Raw genomic sequence first — 17605 nt, forward strand, 5'->3', positions numbered from 1 at the left:
TAGTATCAGCATTTCAAAATAAACTTATGCTGGTTAATAACTTATTGTTAACTAGGTTTCTAGGTCCGCGTGGAATTAAAAAAAAAAAACAAAAGTAAGTAGCCTATGTGTTCTTCCAGACTACACAACAACTGACCAATTTCATCAGGATCCGTTCAACCGTTTAGACTACAAACTCTAACCGACATCCATTCATCTTGATTTTCGCATTTATAATATTAGTAAGAAGTAAGATAAATAACAAAAGTGGCACACAAAAAAAAGTAAAAACCGTACAATAAAAAAAATCAGATATAAACAGGATAAACACGTATGGATTTATTGTCCATCTCTATTAATACAATCTGATCTTTTGTTCTCCGGAAATGACTGCCACATTTGCAATGAAACTATAAACTGAAATGCGTAATGAATTTCTTGGCTCATTGCCAACTATAAATATTGGCTTTCACATCATAGTTCTCCTTCGTTAAAAAAACTCCGTCAGGATTAGATTTCCGCGCCAATACACAGTATAAAGCATAGTATCGAGTGTTTAATAGAACCGGTTTTAATTATAATTGAATTGTGCTACCATAAGTTCCGATAATGATTCTAACTGCCAGTAACTTGTAATATTTATAAGTTACTGGCAGTTTCTAGCTTTCGCCCGCGCCTCCATCCGCGTAGAATTAAAAAAAAAAAACAAAAGCAAGTAGCCTATGTTTTCTTTCAGACAAATCCTTTACATCTATATGTCAAATTTCATAAGGATCAGTTTACCTGTTTATGTTTTAAACTCTAACATCCATCCATCCCAACCATTCATAATATTAGTAAGATATATGCAATCCGGGTTCGATCGTTAGTTTCATAAAATGTCCTTTTTCTGATCGGTCTTTCCTCTGTCAATTAAAAGTAGACATTATCTGCTATTACGGGTGTTTATAAGTTGCGCTTGTTTTGCTATTTTGGCGAAACACGGTAGCTTACTTACTTTTTTCCTATGTCACATAAAAATAGGACATTTTAGTGTACGTATTGCTATATAAACGCATAGCAAAGCGAAACTAAACAGTTGTTCGATATTTTAGTCAAAGTTCTGCGTGCACTCTTTAAAAAATATGATGGTATGTGATATAACTGATGTTTATTCTATTTTTTTTCTAAAGTTATCTAGTTTAGTTTTTATTTTTTAGATTTAGAATTAAATTAAACATTTCACGTTAAGGACACCTAGACAGGCTATTCGCGGGCGTTAAGTGGAATAGTTGGGAAGCAGGAGAGAGCATTTCGGTGTAGCACGTCTATAAGAGGTTTTTACGGTTTTTTCACTCCACTGGAGAACGAACGGAGTGGTCGGTGGGAATGTTAACTCCTGTTATTATACAATAACTTTGTTATGCGACGAAACTTACTAGGTCACCTGTGAAGATTTTTGATATATAAAATAATAGAACATTATTGTGCTGTTCTGATCTTTTTAATTTCTACGTCTGCGAATTAATTATCCAATACTAGTTATTTCAAAATTTGGACTTTTTAAATAAAGGTCTTTTTTAATGTCAATTTCATTAAAAATTTCCAACAAAATGTAAGTATCTCTCTTTTCTGTCAACTAATTTGATTTTTGGATAAAGGTTTTTCTACCCTACAAAATATTGATAAATTAAAAGAACATTTTATTAAGTCTTTATTAAATAAACTCAACAACGTTTTCACAAATTAAAATATAAAAAATGTTTAAACTGTTACATAATGGATGCATCCATGCATTTACCGTGAATATCCCTTACACTTGTACAAAAACTGTCTCTTTTTTTCCTGAGAGATTAAGAGGGATAGCATTATACTTTTATACAAGTGTTTAAAGATGAGCCATTTTAATAAGTCACAGTGACTGTTCATTGAAAGTTGTCAACGTAACCTTGAAACAGCGGGCTATTATTTATTTTTAGAAGAATTACTAACCGCTTTGAATTCAATGTAATATCAATCGAACGTCATTACAATGTTGCGTCAACGAACACATTTCCGATCTTTGATGTTACAAGAATATCGTAAAAACATGTTTTTTTTTTAATAACAACTGAATTCGATTATTATATGTTTGATGTTTGTATCGATTCGTTTACTTTATATGATGTTTTTAAGCAGTTCACCTCACTATAAAATTGATATATGTCAAAAATGACTTTTAAAATGACTCATCTAGACTGTGGAAGTTTACAATAACGAAAACTTATGAAATAAACGTTTGATGTGATATTTACTAGTGTTATTATGATACAGTATTATCAAATAAATCGTACAAAATGTACATAACACGAGTTTTAACTAAATAAAAGCCGGTATGCAGTAATGTACAAACTAAACTAATGTTAAATAAAAAAATCATTAAAACGAAATAAAAAATAATTGTAAGTACGTAATTAAAAAACAAAGCTTTAAGTCCTTAAATATAGTAACTATAGATGTCCCCAATGACTAGGTTAGCAAATTAGGTATACGAAAATATCACATAGCAATAATATCTGAAGTCCAACAGATTCTCAGCAAAAATGTAACATTTAAAAACTTTGTCATGATTTTACCACACTAAAAATTTTGACACGTGTTAAAATTCACAATTGTATTCCAAATAAAATTAATTTTAATCTTTACAGTGAAAATTACATTAATTAGAAACTAAAATTTCGTTCTTTTTCGAATCTTTTCATTTTAAATATCCTCACTTTTCATTTAGTGAACTTGAAAAATGGAAATTCATTTTAACGCTGTACATTTGCATAACATTTCATCTCTAGATCTTTGTATATACCTTAAGCTAATAGTATATTATTTTTGGCTCAATCTTCAGTTCCAGTTATCCATTGGAGGTACTTAAAGGATCTTGATTGTAGAGGCGGTGCCCGCGCTTCCGCGTAGTGCCGGGGTTGGGGGAAAGCTGCCGATTGCTCTCTGAAATTTGCAACAAAATGTACATTACTACTCTTATATTGTTTTTAACCACTCTTCCTAGTGGAAGTGGAAGTGATTTAGTAATCATGAAAACGATATGAATCCAGATTAAATGGGATTAGGGACCTTTTACTTTTCTTTTTAAATATTAGTGTTTTTTATATTTACTAATATATCTTGTACCATTCCAACTTAACTCTAGGCTTGGGCTAAGATATGGTTTACGACAATAATCGAATGGCGGGATTCGAACCTTCGACCATGTGATTGGTAATCTGTCCACCTTAGGCTATTGGCGCTTAAAGCTTTGACTACTAATTTTCATTCATGTCAAAAACTAGGGTAACTAGATAGGACAAATAGCAGTAATCATACCTAGGTTCAGCAGAGGCTCGGGAGTGATAAGCCGGAACATTCGGGTTAAGATATGTCTTCGCGCCAACGGATGGGTCTAAAGTGTGACTCTGAACTGGAGGATATTCAGACGGTACTGGAGACTTATAATTATTTGGATTATATCTGTCCACTGATACTCCACGAGTCCTCTCCGGGATAAGAGTACTAACGTTGCTCTTCACGTATGAGCTCTGAGGACGTCCACGACCTAACGTGTTTGTCCTTGATAATTCCTTCGCTCTTCCAAACTCCGATTCGAAGCTCCTGTCGCGCCATGAATTAGGTCTTAAAGTTTGACTCCACGTAGGTGTGGGAGTATACTCAGTAGTGACTGTAGGAACGTAATATTTAGGATCTTCTTCCCATGGAGGTCTCACTGATGTTTGCTCAGTGTTAGTTTGACTCTGTGTTTTCTCAGAAAATTCTCGTAACTCTTTTCGCCACTCGTGCTCCACGGTTTCTTTTGGTTCGTTATTGTCATAGTAATATTGTGGTGAGGGATCAGGCTGCGCTTGGAACTTGTTCTCTGTCGGTATGTATGTAGATTCTGGTACTGAGATATAACGCCTCTCGTATTCACTGTAGTATGTTTTACGGCCAGGCAATTTTGGTTGATCGGCCGCAGTCACTGGTTTGACGAAAGATTGATTCGGTGCAGGTGGTATGTATGATGTTGGTTTAGGTTTTGTAAATTTACTAGTTGGCTTCGGTGTCCAAGCTGGTGTAGCGTTACTGGTAAACGTATTGCTTGGCGGTGGTGTGTAGTAAGATGTGTTCAAACTTTCCGGCACATAGTTGGAATCCTGTTCCCACGGAGGTGGAATATAGGAAGATGAATATGGCTGAGGCGGTGCTTGGTATGTTTCTGTTGGTTCTTTGTTTACATATGAATACTGGCTCGGTGGCTTGTTTATAGTGGGAACCGTTTTTGGTAAATTGGCATTATTTCCTACCCAGCTGGTTGGTTTCGGCGTGTAGCTCGGTTGGTACGTGCTCTGTTGATAAGTGCTGGAGTTATTCAATGTAGAGGTAAAAGTGTCTTGTTTATCAATGTATGATGACTGTGTCTGCGGTTGATATTGGAACTGAGTTTGAGATGGTTGGGGTGTTTGCCTTTGTTGTATTGGTGTACTCCAGTCTTGAGTGGGCGCATTAATAGTTGGTGGGGTAGTATCATAAGATACTTCTTCTTTTCTCGTCTGTTGATACCATTGCTGGTTCTTTGTAATTGTACTAGGTTTTACATTGCTAACTGTTAGAACTTCAGATTGAGGTTCTTGAGACCACTGATTTTGTTCATAAGTCTGATAGTTAGTTTGGTAAAGTTCTGCGGGTGGCATTTGACGATCGACACTGAGCCGGTCAAGTAACAAACTGTGTCTTCTTTCAGTTTGAGTTTCGGGAGCATAAACTGGTTGATAAGGAGACGTTGATAACCTGTCTGTAGGAGCGAAATAAGTTTTAACAGTCGGAATGCCGAGTGGGGCATGCTGGTCATACGTTGGATCTAATGTTTTGGTTGTTTTATTCACTGTCACTATATTCTCAATTCTGTTATATGCTGTTTGTGTACTCAATCCAGTAGTGGGTTTATCTAATGAAGTTGTTATTATTTCGGTATTTTCTGTGCGAGTTTTGGAAATAATTTCACCTATTGGTTTAATTTCCACATCTTCGACTTTCTCAAGTGGAGCTGATGGTTCTCTGAATGGTATGTTGCGTTCTATTGGCAATGATGATTTAATTTCATTCTCAATCTTAGAGTCTTCTGTTTCCTGTGAGCTTGGTTTTAAGACTTGCACTTCTATAATAATTTCTTCCTTATTTTCATGAGTTGATTTAGTGTCTTGGGCCTGTGCTGTACTGTTTTCGGATTGTTCGTTATCACGAAGTTGACTAACAACCACTTCGTTGTCGACGTTTGTGGTACTTTTGCTATCGTCTGTAGTAACTTCTTTTTCTGTTTCATCCTCCGTCTTATTTGTTTCTTCTAATGGTGTTTCGATTACTTCAGATTCAGTAGTATCAACAATTTCTAATTCTTCTACTTTTTCCTCTGGTTTAGTTTCAGGCTCCTGGTTTTCTTGAACACCATCTTCTTCGGGTTTCGGAATCTTCTCATTTTGGATGTCTGTTTGTTCGTCCTCATCGTCAGCATCTTCTTCCGATTCCTCTCTATTATCAGTTACTTTATTTTCAACCTGACTTTCTTCGTTTTTACTTTCAAGTTCAACTTCTTTTTCCTCTTCTTCTTCTTCTTCAACTTCTTCATCAGAATTTTCCTGGTTTTGTTCAGATTGAGTTACTGTTACTTGTTTTGTTACTATTGTTTCCGAAGTTTCTTCTTGAGTACTCAAATTTTCTTTTTGTTCCTGTTTTGTTTCTTCGTCTACCTCTGAATTTTCTACGTTGTTTTCGTTTTGGTCTTCCTTTGTTGCAACAGTTTCTTCAACAACTGCAGTCCCTTGTTCATCTTCCTCTTCTTCTTCTTCTTCCTCCTCCTCTACAAGTTCTTCCTCTTCATATTCTTCTTCTTTTGGTATAATGGTTGTTTCCGTTTTGGTTTTTATTTCCGTTTTTCCATCAATAGTGGTCTTCGTTGTTGTGGTTTTAACCTCTTCAGTGGATCCATCTGGTCGAACGTTTTTAACTACTTCCACTTTTGTCTCTGTCTTAGCTGACGATTTTTTACCAGGTAACTTTATGGTGACAGCAGCTTCAACATTCGCGTCACCATTTTGTTCTTCTGTATTATTTTCTGTTTCAACTTGTTTCTTAACGACTTTTGTTTCACTCTGAAAAAAATCGCAATCATTGAATAATAAAATTACTTAACCAAAACTTTTCGAGTATAGTATTTCCAAGAATATCAATAAATAAAACATTGATATGAAAATGTTATTATCATGTTAAGTTATAAAAGCTAAGATTAAGAACTCACAAAAATGCTTTTCTCTTCATGTATCTTTAATATTGTACATTAAATACACATAGCAAACAATGTACACAAACATATAGACATACACATAATAAATATATAGTGATTTTACATCCACCTGATTATTTTCAGTTCCTATCACCTCTTCTAAAGTTTCAGGTATATTTTTTTCCATTGTGTAAGTCGAAGTCATTAAAGATTTTTGCGTTGTATCTGAGCTGGTTGTGACAGAAGGTTCGTATGCCAAACTGCTTCTGTTATTCACAGAATCATCATAGTATTTGTACTGATTATCTTCATTGGTTAATAATTCTTTTGCTTTAGGTATGTAACATTTGGGAGAACTTGTTTCACACGGGTAAGGTCGAACTATAGGCGGAGTATATTCATATAATGGTAAAGATTGTTCATTGTTTTTGCTATCGTTATTTGGTTGATTATAATTCGATATATTTTGATTATTGTTTTCAAAGCATTGTTTTAAACCAATTTGATTGAAATCTGTTTGTAATTGTTCAGAATTTGGTATATCTTGTAAACATGGTTCCTTTTGTTGGTTGCTTCTCGTCTTCAATAATGATTTTGGATTCGATGGAAGTGGGAAAGTTGGGAACACTTGTACTGGTAAACAATTAAAATTGGGCACGTTTAATGCTGTGGGTGTCGGCGGCGATTGTAGATGTGGGGTCGGTTGCTCCGGGACACCTTGGTCCATTGCATTTCTCATCAGTCTTTGGGCCATACGTTCTGATTTAATCTGTGACAGGTCTAGTCCACCAGGAGTGTAGGTAAACGGCTTTCGCTCCTTATTCATTGCACCGTATAGAGCCGACGGTGGATTCATTTTTCTGAAATATAGCACAATTTTGTTATTTCCTTTTGATCATATTCTAATTGTAAATGTTTTATTATATTGTTATAAAATATTTTTATGTTCTCAAACATTTAACAAGAGTTTGGCAATTTGACAAAAAATGTAAAAAATAAATTTAAAATACTCACATACAATTTAAATTCTAGATAAATTTCATTTGCTTCCTGTGTCCAGATCACGAATTCTTGTGATTTTTTTTCACAATAATTAATTAACTAAATTCACTTTTATTTTTTCTAGATTTCACATCACTTCGACACAAGGTTTTACACGTGTATTGTTGCAAGTGGATTATCTGGTAGCGGTTAATTTTAGCCCGTGCTCAGTAAATGAGGCGATATGTTAAGAGCGAAGGCACAGCGCGGTCGGCGCTCGCGCCGCCCTACGCCTACTGGCGCGCGATCCGTACCCGACATGTATTTTGGTCTCGACCCCAATATTAACGGACGCCTCGTCTACAATTTGTCTTGCTCGATCGTCGATACGGCGGACATTAATGTTTGCTTGCATTTCAACCATTTCATCATGATATTAATTTAAATTTGCAGTTCCGGATTTTGAAATCTTACTGTTCAGTTCCTGTTTGTAAAAAGGTTGCGGCCTTTCGATTAATTTAATTATAAAGTTTCAGAAAATATCGATTCATTTAGTTTCTATTATTTTAGTTTCACAGCACTATTTTGTATGTCCTGTAAATCACAAGAATACGTCAAAAGAAGTATTTGTTAAGAGAATTTTGCCTTTTTCGTAGTGTTAAGTTAAACATTATCCCGACTTTCTTGGGTTTGACCCAAGACAGTTATAGTTAAGTCTACCATAATGCACACTTTTTTTATTTAATTATTAAATTTAACTTACTTTAGTTACTGTCTCCACAATTTCTTCTTTAGTCGCCATTCTGAAAGAATAATTAAAATTTATTCATTAAAATAAATTAGACAAGTATACATGATCACAAACTTTTCGTGTTTTGTATTCATTTTCAACACGAAAAAATAATTAAAAGTCGAATGAATCAACCGTACTTAAAACAAGGCAGTAAAAAATAGGTATAATATATGATTTTGGTTGTATTTTATAACATTTAAACCTTAATACACAAAGTTAAATGTTTATATAGACTGGTGTGTATAGTTCTAATCACGTGTGCCCTTGCAGATGTTGGCGGTTTGCCTGTTTGCAAATTAGAATAGCTTTCAGACATTTTACAATTAGCAATATATGTATTCCGCTATACTTTTCGCACTGTAGGGGCAACAAACTGTTTTTAAAATAACATTTTTGATTAATCTCAACGTCATTTGAAAATGTAAAATGGGAGGTATATTTTACACAGTAATATTTATATATTTTGTCGTTAAATATTTAAATTATTGCTCTTGGGTTTTCACTGATGGAATATTTCTTCGTAAACATTGATATTTCCCTCATAATCTTAGAAAAATTAAACATAAAAATGTTTTAGTACAGATGTTTTAGTAATGGAAACTCAATATAGTAGTAGTAGTTGTAATTAACGTGATTCAACGTTTGTTATTAAAAAGTAAAACATCATTTTTTGTGAGCGCTGTGTACGCCTGTCATCTGTATGTTCTTCTGCTTCTTTGTTTTTCATTGTATACGGTATATTAATTTGGTTGTAAACTTTGAACATGCAATTGGTGTACCTTTCCAATAAATAAATAAATAAATATACCATATAACGTGTCAACAGGCTGCCATAATCTGAATTCCGATATATTTCCGCCTATTATGTCTTTCAGTTCATAACAAAAGCTTTGTTTGATTGTTTATTTTTATACCGGCTCCACAGAACAATTAAACTCTATAGAGGAAACAAAACAAAAGTCATTGAAATAATCGTATAAAAATAAATGTGAAATCCACATTCCCATTGGAGACAGCGGCGATATACTGTCCGTACAGAAAACTGTATTATTCCCGACATTTCGATACCGAATTATGATAAAAAAAATACATGTCACAAACGCATTAGGCAACAATCCAAACTGGATGCGAGACTATTAACCCTGTTGAAGCGTTATCACATAGCTTTCATACGGACAGTCTGCAAAGATTCATGTTACCATAAACTATTTTTTCGCGACCTAACATTAAAATAGACTCGGCTCCCGCGAATGGATCCACGAATAAAACTGCATTTTTTTCGAACTCTTTAATAATATTTTAAACTCTCTGTATAAAAGATTTTTGATGTTTATATCCGTTGTCTCTATAAATACCTTTCATGTTCGAATTTACTTTTTAATTTTGCTTTACTTGGAGTTATATTAAACTTTACGGGATTTATCAAAAATAGTATGAAATACTAAAGGAAATCTCTTATTAAAACGTCAGCTTACTACGGACTACGGTGCACACGACGTCGTAAGTTGTGCGGAATAACGGCATAGCTGCGGAAAAATCTCAGTTTGAAAGGCAAATTGTGTATCAATGGAAAGTTCACGGAGTGGAGATTTCCTCGGGCAATAGATTGTGCATAATGTGATCATACTCGTGCCAACGGATTTTGATAAGAGTTACGTTAGAATATCATATTTAAATTAGTTTAATAATAATAATTTGTATTAATAATATTTGTTATTGTCATGAAATTACGAAAATAGGATATTTATATTTCGACACAAAATAAAGTTTTTTTAAATGATTATTAATATTAAATTTCCAAATGGCTCTTTAAGCACAGGGTTTCCTAGTTTAGGAGCCTAGGCTATAATGATGAGGTAATTACTGAATATACAATAAAGAATCTTCATTCAATATACGAAAAACTCTACGTCAATTAAGAAGAACAAATATCATTGATTTTATATATTGAAAAACACTACAAATAACAGACAATTTGATCTCGCAACTTAACTGAAATTGAATTAACAAACCGCCTAAAGCGCTGCACGCAGTAACTTTTCAGTTATTCTCGTCTGTAATCCGAGCGTATCGTTTGAAACGCGTTTCAATGGCGCCTCACCAGACACTAATAAAACTACATCAATCTCATATAAACATGAACGTGTTTGTTGTTTTCACATCGATCAGATCTCTAAGGGTAACTAAATGTTTTCTCGTTGGTTAATTATGATCAGGCACTACACAATCTATCTATATCTATCTGTACTAATATTATAAAGAGGAAAGAATTGTTTTTTGGTTTGTACTGAAATAACACATTAAAAGTTCTTTCACCATTAAAAAGGTAATGTATCTGTGAGTAACATATTTTTTATTTCACGCGGGCGAAGCTGTCTATATCTATACTAATTTAATAAAGCGTAAACACACATTTCTTTATAGAATGTCAGTAATTAAAGCATTTTTTAAATAATCATTTTATTAATTAATAGCCTTACACTTACGACACATTAAATTGGAAAAACCTTCATGGGAGAAAGGAAGAAAAAATACAAGTCAATAGCAGCAAAAAAGATTGGCTTGGTTTGTCATAATACAATATGCAGCCTATGTCTAGGGACTTTACTGTCATTTGAATTTTGACGTTTTACCAAATGTAAACAATAAAATATAAATAGTTTTTTTATAATTTCAAACAATGGAGACCAAAAGATTCTTATCAAGAAATTTACGAAGGGTATTAAATACTTTAACTTTTCACAATTTTTCTCCAGCTTTTTTATTGTTATTGTTGGTAATGCTTATGTTAATAACGTATGATGTACAATTTCACGCGCCAACTTCCATCAAAATGTTGTTTATTTTGCTCTTAATAACAGTATTTAAATCAAAGGCGACGTGCGAACATTTACAAACAGCTGGATTAGCATTTTGTTTGACACAGATCCAAACCACTTTACGCACATATTTAACTCGTTGCGCCAGAATGTTTTTTACAATATCGTTGTTTACATAGTTGTGTTCAAGTATTTAATTTAATATCTAATACACTGCGTAGAACGGAACGTTACATTGCTACTTAAATATTACGTTAACTTTGATATATTATTTAAAAGCTTTAGAAAAGTTAATAAAGTAATTTATTCTAATATGATTAGTAGTTTCAGTATTTGTTCTTTTTCTTCTGTAGCTCTACAGCCCTTTGTGGGCCTTAGCTTGGTTATAGAATTTATCATATGCAAATTAATGTTTTCAGTTTCGCAAAAAGGCACCATTATGATTTCATCTTGTTTTACATTTCTTTACGTTCTTTATTTTATTATGTCTGTATTCTTAACTACATCAATAACTCGATGAAATGGTATTTATCTTTATACTAGCTTTTGAAACACTAATGAGGCAATTAAATCAGATTTAAAGACAACTTTGTTTTAAACAATGTAATTTTGAGGAATTTTAAAAGCTTTTATTTGAGCCTTAGTTTTAAAAGTATAATAGACAAAGATACGTAAGTCATAGTATGGTAGTAAAAATTATTTGTTAGCAATGGTTTTTGTAATACTTTTGCATATTATGAACTGCCTTACCTATTGCGTAATAGGGGTAATATTTTGATATGAAAACAAGAATTATACAACGCCCCTAAGTTTCGTTACATGAGGTATCACACTATCCTACTCTCATCCTCATCATACACACATACGCGTGTATTTTCTTTGATTCATCTATACTATATTATCAAAAGGAAATATTTATATTTTTGGATTTTTGTATGTGTCGAAATAACTCAAAAACTACTTTGTCGATTTCAAAAATTCTTTCACATATTAAAAGCTACGTTATTGCTGAGTAACATAGGCTTTTTATTATATTTTTACGTGGACGCACCCGCGAGCAACAGCTAGTAAATGATAAATAATAATGTCAATGTTTTATTCAAGCCATCAATGATTTAAAAATACAACGCCTCAAAGAAAAACATCGGCAAACGTTCGCGGTTCTACGTAGATGTTAGTTAGTGCCAGTGAAAACGCCTGTTTATTTTCGTATTTTATTATCCTCAATCACTATTACGCTTGCGTTTATGACTGTACGGGTACTGTCTCGCTCGACATATGTTCGTTTTATCGCTCAACTGAAAACGATATTAGCACTGTTCGCTACAGTAACGACTGCAAAGTTTGCAGTTAAACATGCGCTTTGGCATTAATTAAGGTTATAACTAAAGAAATTTGAACATAAACGTGAAAGAAAACTCGCTATGAAAACTTAATAGTTTGATATTAGAAAGAAATAAAATTAATAATCATATACAAAGATCTTAAAGATATTAAAGAATGAAACTAAATTTTCCAATTTTTTTTATGTTTCTGTAATGCTGGGTGTGCTGATGTTTCCATTTATTTTATCACTAGCTTTCGCCCGCGACTCTGCGTAGATTAAAAAAAACAAAAGTGAATAGCCTAAGTGTTCATTATACCAAATTTCACCAAAATCCGTTCAGCTTTTTGGGCTACAAACTCAGGCAAATATTCATACATCCATCTAAAATTTTGCAATTATGTTAATTTTAAGATTATCTACTTATACATTAGTGTTAGATTGATCTATCTTTCAAAGCTGTAATACTGAAGTTACGTAGTTCAGAAACACATTTTATAAGTTATCGAACTAAACTAACGAATGGTTAAAAGTTGGGAAACCTGCCATTAACCTGGGAACGCGATTTCCATGTTACATCTCGTTCAAAGACATCACGTCCTGAAACTATTACACCGTCAAAGGTGTATATTTCGTACAAGTTCATTAACACTTGGCAAAGAGTACACCTGGATCACCGGTGCTGACGTCACGGGATTGGCAACTCGCCAGTATTCACGATTGTTACCCATTCAACAAACTAAATGGAAACGGATATAATAACCAACAGATAGTGATATCAAAATAATAAAACGGTGTTTAAAATTTACTTTATCTTGACATTGATTGATGTATTTAGTTATCAGTTTTTAAAAGATATTTTGCATTTTTATTCACTTTTTGTAGAAAGTATTAGATATAGTACACGTTAGTAAGCTATCATGGGCTTAATAAGGTTTTTTAAAATCAATCTTGTATTTAGAGATAGTAAAAAATGTGTTTAACTTTGTTTCTTCTAGGTATTTTATTATATTCCTTTTTTTATTACATGATTTTATTTTTATAATTTACTATACTACTACTGTTTAGAATCTTTTAATATTAATTTTAACCCTCTCCTGTTGTCACCATTCAAAATATGGTATCTGTGTTGGAAAACGTAAATACTGTTTGTTAGTTGTGTGTTCTTATTTCTTATTAATTTTCGAAACTTTAAACAGTAATAAGAAAAGGCTTATTATTGTTTAAAGTTTCGTTCATACAGTTTCTGTAAACGTCTCGAAAATAACAGAGTTTCTCAACAAAGTATTTATTATTACCAAAAATACAAAGCAAAGTCTGATCTTGAGCGAAGTCAAATGTTAAAACTGAGACGCGAAACAGAAATTTATTGTAAACATAAAACTCATCAAATTTCAAATTATAATCACGAAGTTTAGATAATGTAAACTTTTAGAATATTTACAACCTGGAAACTTCCAAACAAAAGAAAAAGGTTTTGTTCCAGTCCAGTACTACACCAATACATAACTTCACGGTTAACACTACCTAACAATTATTGTTTATCCGTTGAATATCCAGTTTCCCAGCTAATTTTAACCATTTGTTAGTGCTTTAAGTTCGATAACTTCATGAAAAGCTACGTAACTTGAGTTTTATTCCGTTGAAACTCAGTTGAACCTCACACTAATGAATCATTAGATGATTAAATGAAAACCTCAGAAACCCAACATTAATCAATTATTCGAATAACATCAGATATACCGCCGGCATATCAAGGAGTGGTAAATAGAATTTATTTGAGTGAACGTTATTTTAAACAAAATTACAACAGATCTAAAAGATCGCTAATGGATTATGACATATTATTTGTAACAGTTATATTTAACTTAACAAAATTGTTTACTAATCATCCGTTAATCTTGGTTATTACATTTAAAATTGAAGAGAATTCAATCACCAACGCATTTACTCAAATCCTACACATTTCTGTAAGGATGTCCAAATATATGTCATTTCAACTAACCGGCACTACCTATACCGACTATAACCTAGTCACTTAAAGCCCTGGGGGTAGCGTAAGGAGTAGTTGACATTTCTATACATATACATCTCCCCTATCCTATCCTACTATCGTAGGGTTGGCGCACCGAGTTTTCGTCCTCCAAATAACTCTATCATCCGTCATCTCAGTCATCACTACCTTCTTAATGTCACCTATACAATCCATTCATCTCTTTCTACCTACCGATGTAAACACTCACAACTAACGTCCTTCTTGTTATATCCGATTCATCCCTCCTCATAACATACCCATACCATGCTTACATTGACTTTAGTAAAAGCTACCAGTTTGACATAGCAAAGTATTTCTATAACACACAATGTCATCGTGTTAGTGAAGTAGGTTAATATGCTTTTATGCTACCCGGTAAGTGCAAAAGGTCTTTATTCACTCATACCCCTTTCCCTCTTTATTCTTAAATACTTTACATGATTCTTTTATATATTTGCATGTATTAAATCATAACCTTAAAAAAACGTTGATTAATTTCATTTAACCGTTTTAACAAACATCCATCTAAACTTTTACATTTATAATATTAACCAGAAGCAAGATTCAATAGGTTACATTGCTAATTTATTACCGACAAATATCACTTAAAATGCATTCATCCATTTAGCACTTTTAAATGTATTTTATTATTGTAAAAGCGATAAGTGCTTCCAATTTCGAAAGTAGATACAGTGCCAAATAGCAGATCAATTTGTCAGTATCATAAGATATATCGGGTTATTAAAGTTGATATTTTTATCTTAATTACTTTACGTTATTCCAACGAGTACATTTTATCGAGGCGGTAAAAGTAACAACGAGTTTACAGCATCCATGAACTAACTAATTATAACTTTACTCGTGATATTCTAAAATTAATCTATTGTACGTAAAATGCACAAGTAAATGTTGATTGTTGCATTTTATTGAATGACTGTTATGTCTAAGAAAACTATGTTCTACAAAGAGTTAGAGAAATTACTTACTAATAGTGTTTTTTTTTTATTTCTGACCGACTTTTAGAAGGAGGTACTCACTTCGTCTGTATTTTCTTTTACTAATTGTAATCAATTTTTGTTAGTAGTTTTTATGGAATATATCTTTTTCATTTGTTTGAATTCTAGCTGTATTATAATAGTTGGCAGTAAATAAAAACTAAAATAAAAAAGTTAGATCGTAGAACTTTGTACTAACGTCTAGGCAATCCAAACAGTATCCCCATGGCGACACTTCCAGCGGACTGCGGACAAATTATAGCAATGTTCGCTTGATGTCATTCATAAATAAACGCGAAATATGCATTCGTTCAAATGTAAACCGATAAATTTAAAATACACCAGCAAGGACGCACGCCGCGTCGGTAAAACGTAAATCTCTCTAATATTTTTCTCTGAAATTCTTTGCCAGAATCATATTTATGTTGTTGAACTGGTAGATGACGTAAACTGACTCTCTTAGCGGAACATAAAGTGTACCAAACGAATGGTAATGCCTCTAATCCAGATTTGATTTTTAAAAGAAATGTCATTCCAAAATTAACACGTTTTCTAAATTGTGGATAAATATTTGGGATATCTATAAAGTAGATGTCGGTTTTTCTATCTGACTAAATTCTAGATTATTCGATTGTTTTTATATTCAAGAACTAGTGGACTGTAGCTAGTCTTTTTAGCGAAATATCCGAGTAAAGCTGGGACGGATTATTAGTTGGATTTAAACATATTTGTATGTTATGTGTAGGAAGTTATTGGTCTGTACGGGCAGACACCTGTCTGCCGCTACTTCTGACGTACTCAGGTTGTGTTACGTCACCGCAACGTAACAATGTTTACCTGTATACGTGGGATACGAATCGATTGTGTATCCACAATTGACATAAACTTTCCAACGTGTGTTGCAGGCAGAATAGAGATTGTGGATTTCCTCTCCCAAGACATCTGTTCAAGGCATTTTATTAACTAGATTTTCAAGAATTATATGAGTTATAATAATTTTTTTGTGTGTGTTCTTAACAATGGAAATATATCATTATGTTGCCGTAGATTACTTAAAAATGTCCTAGTAAAATTACGATATCTAAGTACTTTTGATTACGTTTGATGGACATTATAAAAATACTTTATCTTTTAAGCACCTAATTATTATATTTTTAATCAAGTAAATAAAAATATAAATTATTATTTATTTTCTTTTACATGTAAAATAAATCAAACATATACATAAATTAGCTCAAGGTTTCAACTCGAAATAAATTAATTCTAAACAACATTAGAGTCGAGACAAGTTGGGCAAACGTTACAAAATACCCGCCGGCCGTCGCCCACGCCCACGCTATCATAAAAATATCCCACAGAAATACAGATTTCATGAAACGAATATCAATTCAAATAAATTTCATTTGATAATAATCCTAACTTAAAACATTACAAATCTGAAAAAAACTGCTTAACGTAATAAATCATCATTTAAAACCGAGTAAAAATATTGTTAGGATCACCATCAGGTTGTATCACTTTGGAGTCTTTTTAAACCTCTTGTTAGGGTTACTAATCATTTAAAATGGAAAATCACAGAAATAGAAACAAAACTGATAATTATTTATTAACTACAGCACCAATTAATAATATCCAAAAAGTTAATCACTAGTTAATTTTATGAAATAGTTATAAACATATTTTCATAGATGATCCAACCAAGCGGATAAAGCAGATTATCGTTAATTGACACATTTCCCGCGCTTTACAGATTATATCTAGATAATACTGTATTCCCCTAATTACCGAGCCATGCTAATGAACGTTAATGTGGATTTTTTTTTTACAAAACATCCGAAACGAAGTTATACGTGCCAAAACGAGAGGCGTTAAAAGACGTACACGTGACGTTTCCGAAGGGGTGAAGTTTTTTTGTTCGTGTATTATAAATGTGATATTGACATTGTGAGGTGAGAATTAACAGGTGAGGTACAAACCTTGCGGTAGTCGTGCGGCGTCGCGCGGGCGCTCAGCACGTCCAGACCTCCAGACTGAATCCCCGCTCCCAGACCGCGCCGACACGAAGTTATATTTAGACGTTTATAATTTTATTGTTTAGTCGAAAATCTAGCAAAAACGACAAGCGCGCGCGCCGCCCGCACCTCGAATGCCAACCTCCCTTGCCAGAAATCCCTACGATGCATGCGAGATAACCTAATCATATTACTCGTATATTTACTGCGAATTACATTAATTTAATAAATTTACGATAAATGCGCAAGTACTGTACATAAAGCTCTTTACCCCAAACCTTTATAATAAAAACTGCTTCAAAACATAGCATTAAACAAAATATTCTCAAAAAAACAGTACACTAAAAAGTAACGAAATAATTACTTGAAAATAGTAAACCTACC

At 32.9% G+C, this 17605-nt stretch overlaps 1 protein-coding gene across 4 annotated transcripts; it reads right to left on the reverse strand.

Annotated features, from left to right (window-relative positions):
• Nucleotides 1-1664: 1664 nt before the first annotated feature.
• Nucleotides 1665-17342, reverse strand: LOC106110376 (FK506-binding protein 5-like). Of its 4 annotated transcripts, none has more exons than XM_013292197.1 (4): nucleotides 17186-17342; nucleotides 8007-8046; nucleotides 3316-6131; nucleotides 1665-2940 (listed from the first exon to the last, which is right to left on the reverse strand). In XM_013292197.1, exons 2-4 carry the CDS (start codon nucleotides 8043-8045, stop codon nucleotides 2829-2831), a joined length of 2967 nt encoding a protein of 988 aa, XP_013147651.1. In that variant the 5' UTR covers nucleotide 8046; nucleotides 17186-17342; the 3' UTR covers nucleotides 1665-2828. The 4 variants fall into 4 exon arrangements, with proteins under 4 accessions (XP_013147651.1, XP_013147653.1, XP_013147650.1 ...); XM_013292199.1 differs by lacking the exon at nucleotides 17186-17342 and adding an exon at nucleotides 15409-15426; XM_013292196.1 differs by lacking the exons at nucleotides 8007-8046; nucleotides 17186-17342 and adding exons at nucleotides 6393-7122; nucleotides 7281-7391.
• Nucleotides 17343-17605: the final 263 nt, after the last annotated feature.

Source organism: Papilio polytes, unplaced genomic scaffold (genome assembly GCF_000836215.1).
Source record: "Papilio polytes unplaced genomic scaffold, Ppol_1.0 DF820678.1, whole genome shotgun sequence".
In the NCBI taxonomy this organism is placed as follows: Eukaryota; Metazoa; Arthropoda; class Insecta; order Lepidoptera; family Papilionidae; genus Papilio; species Papilio polytes.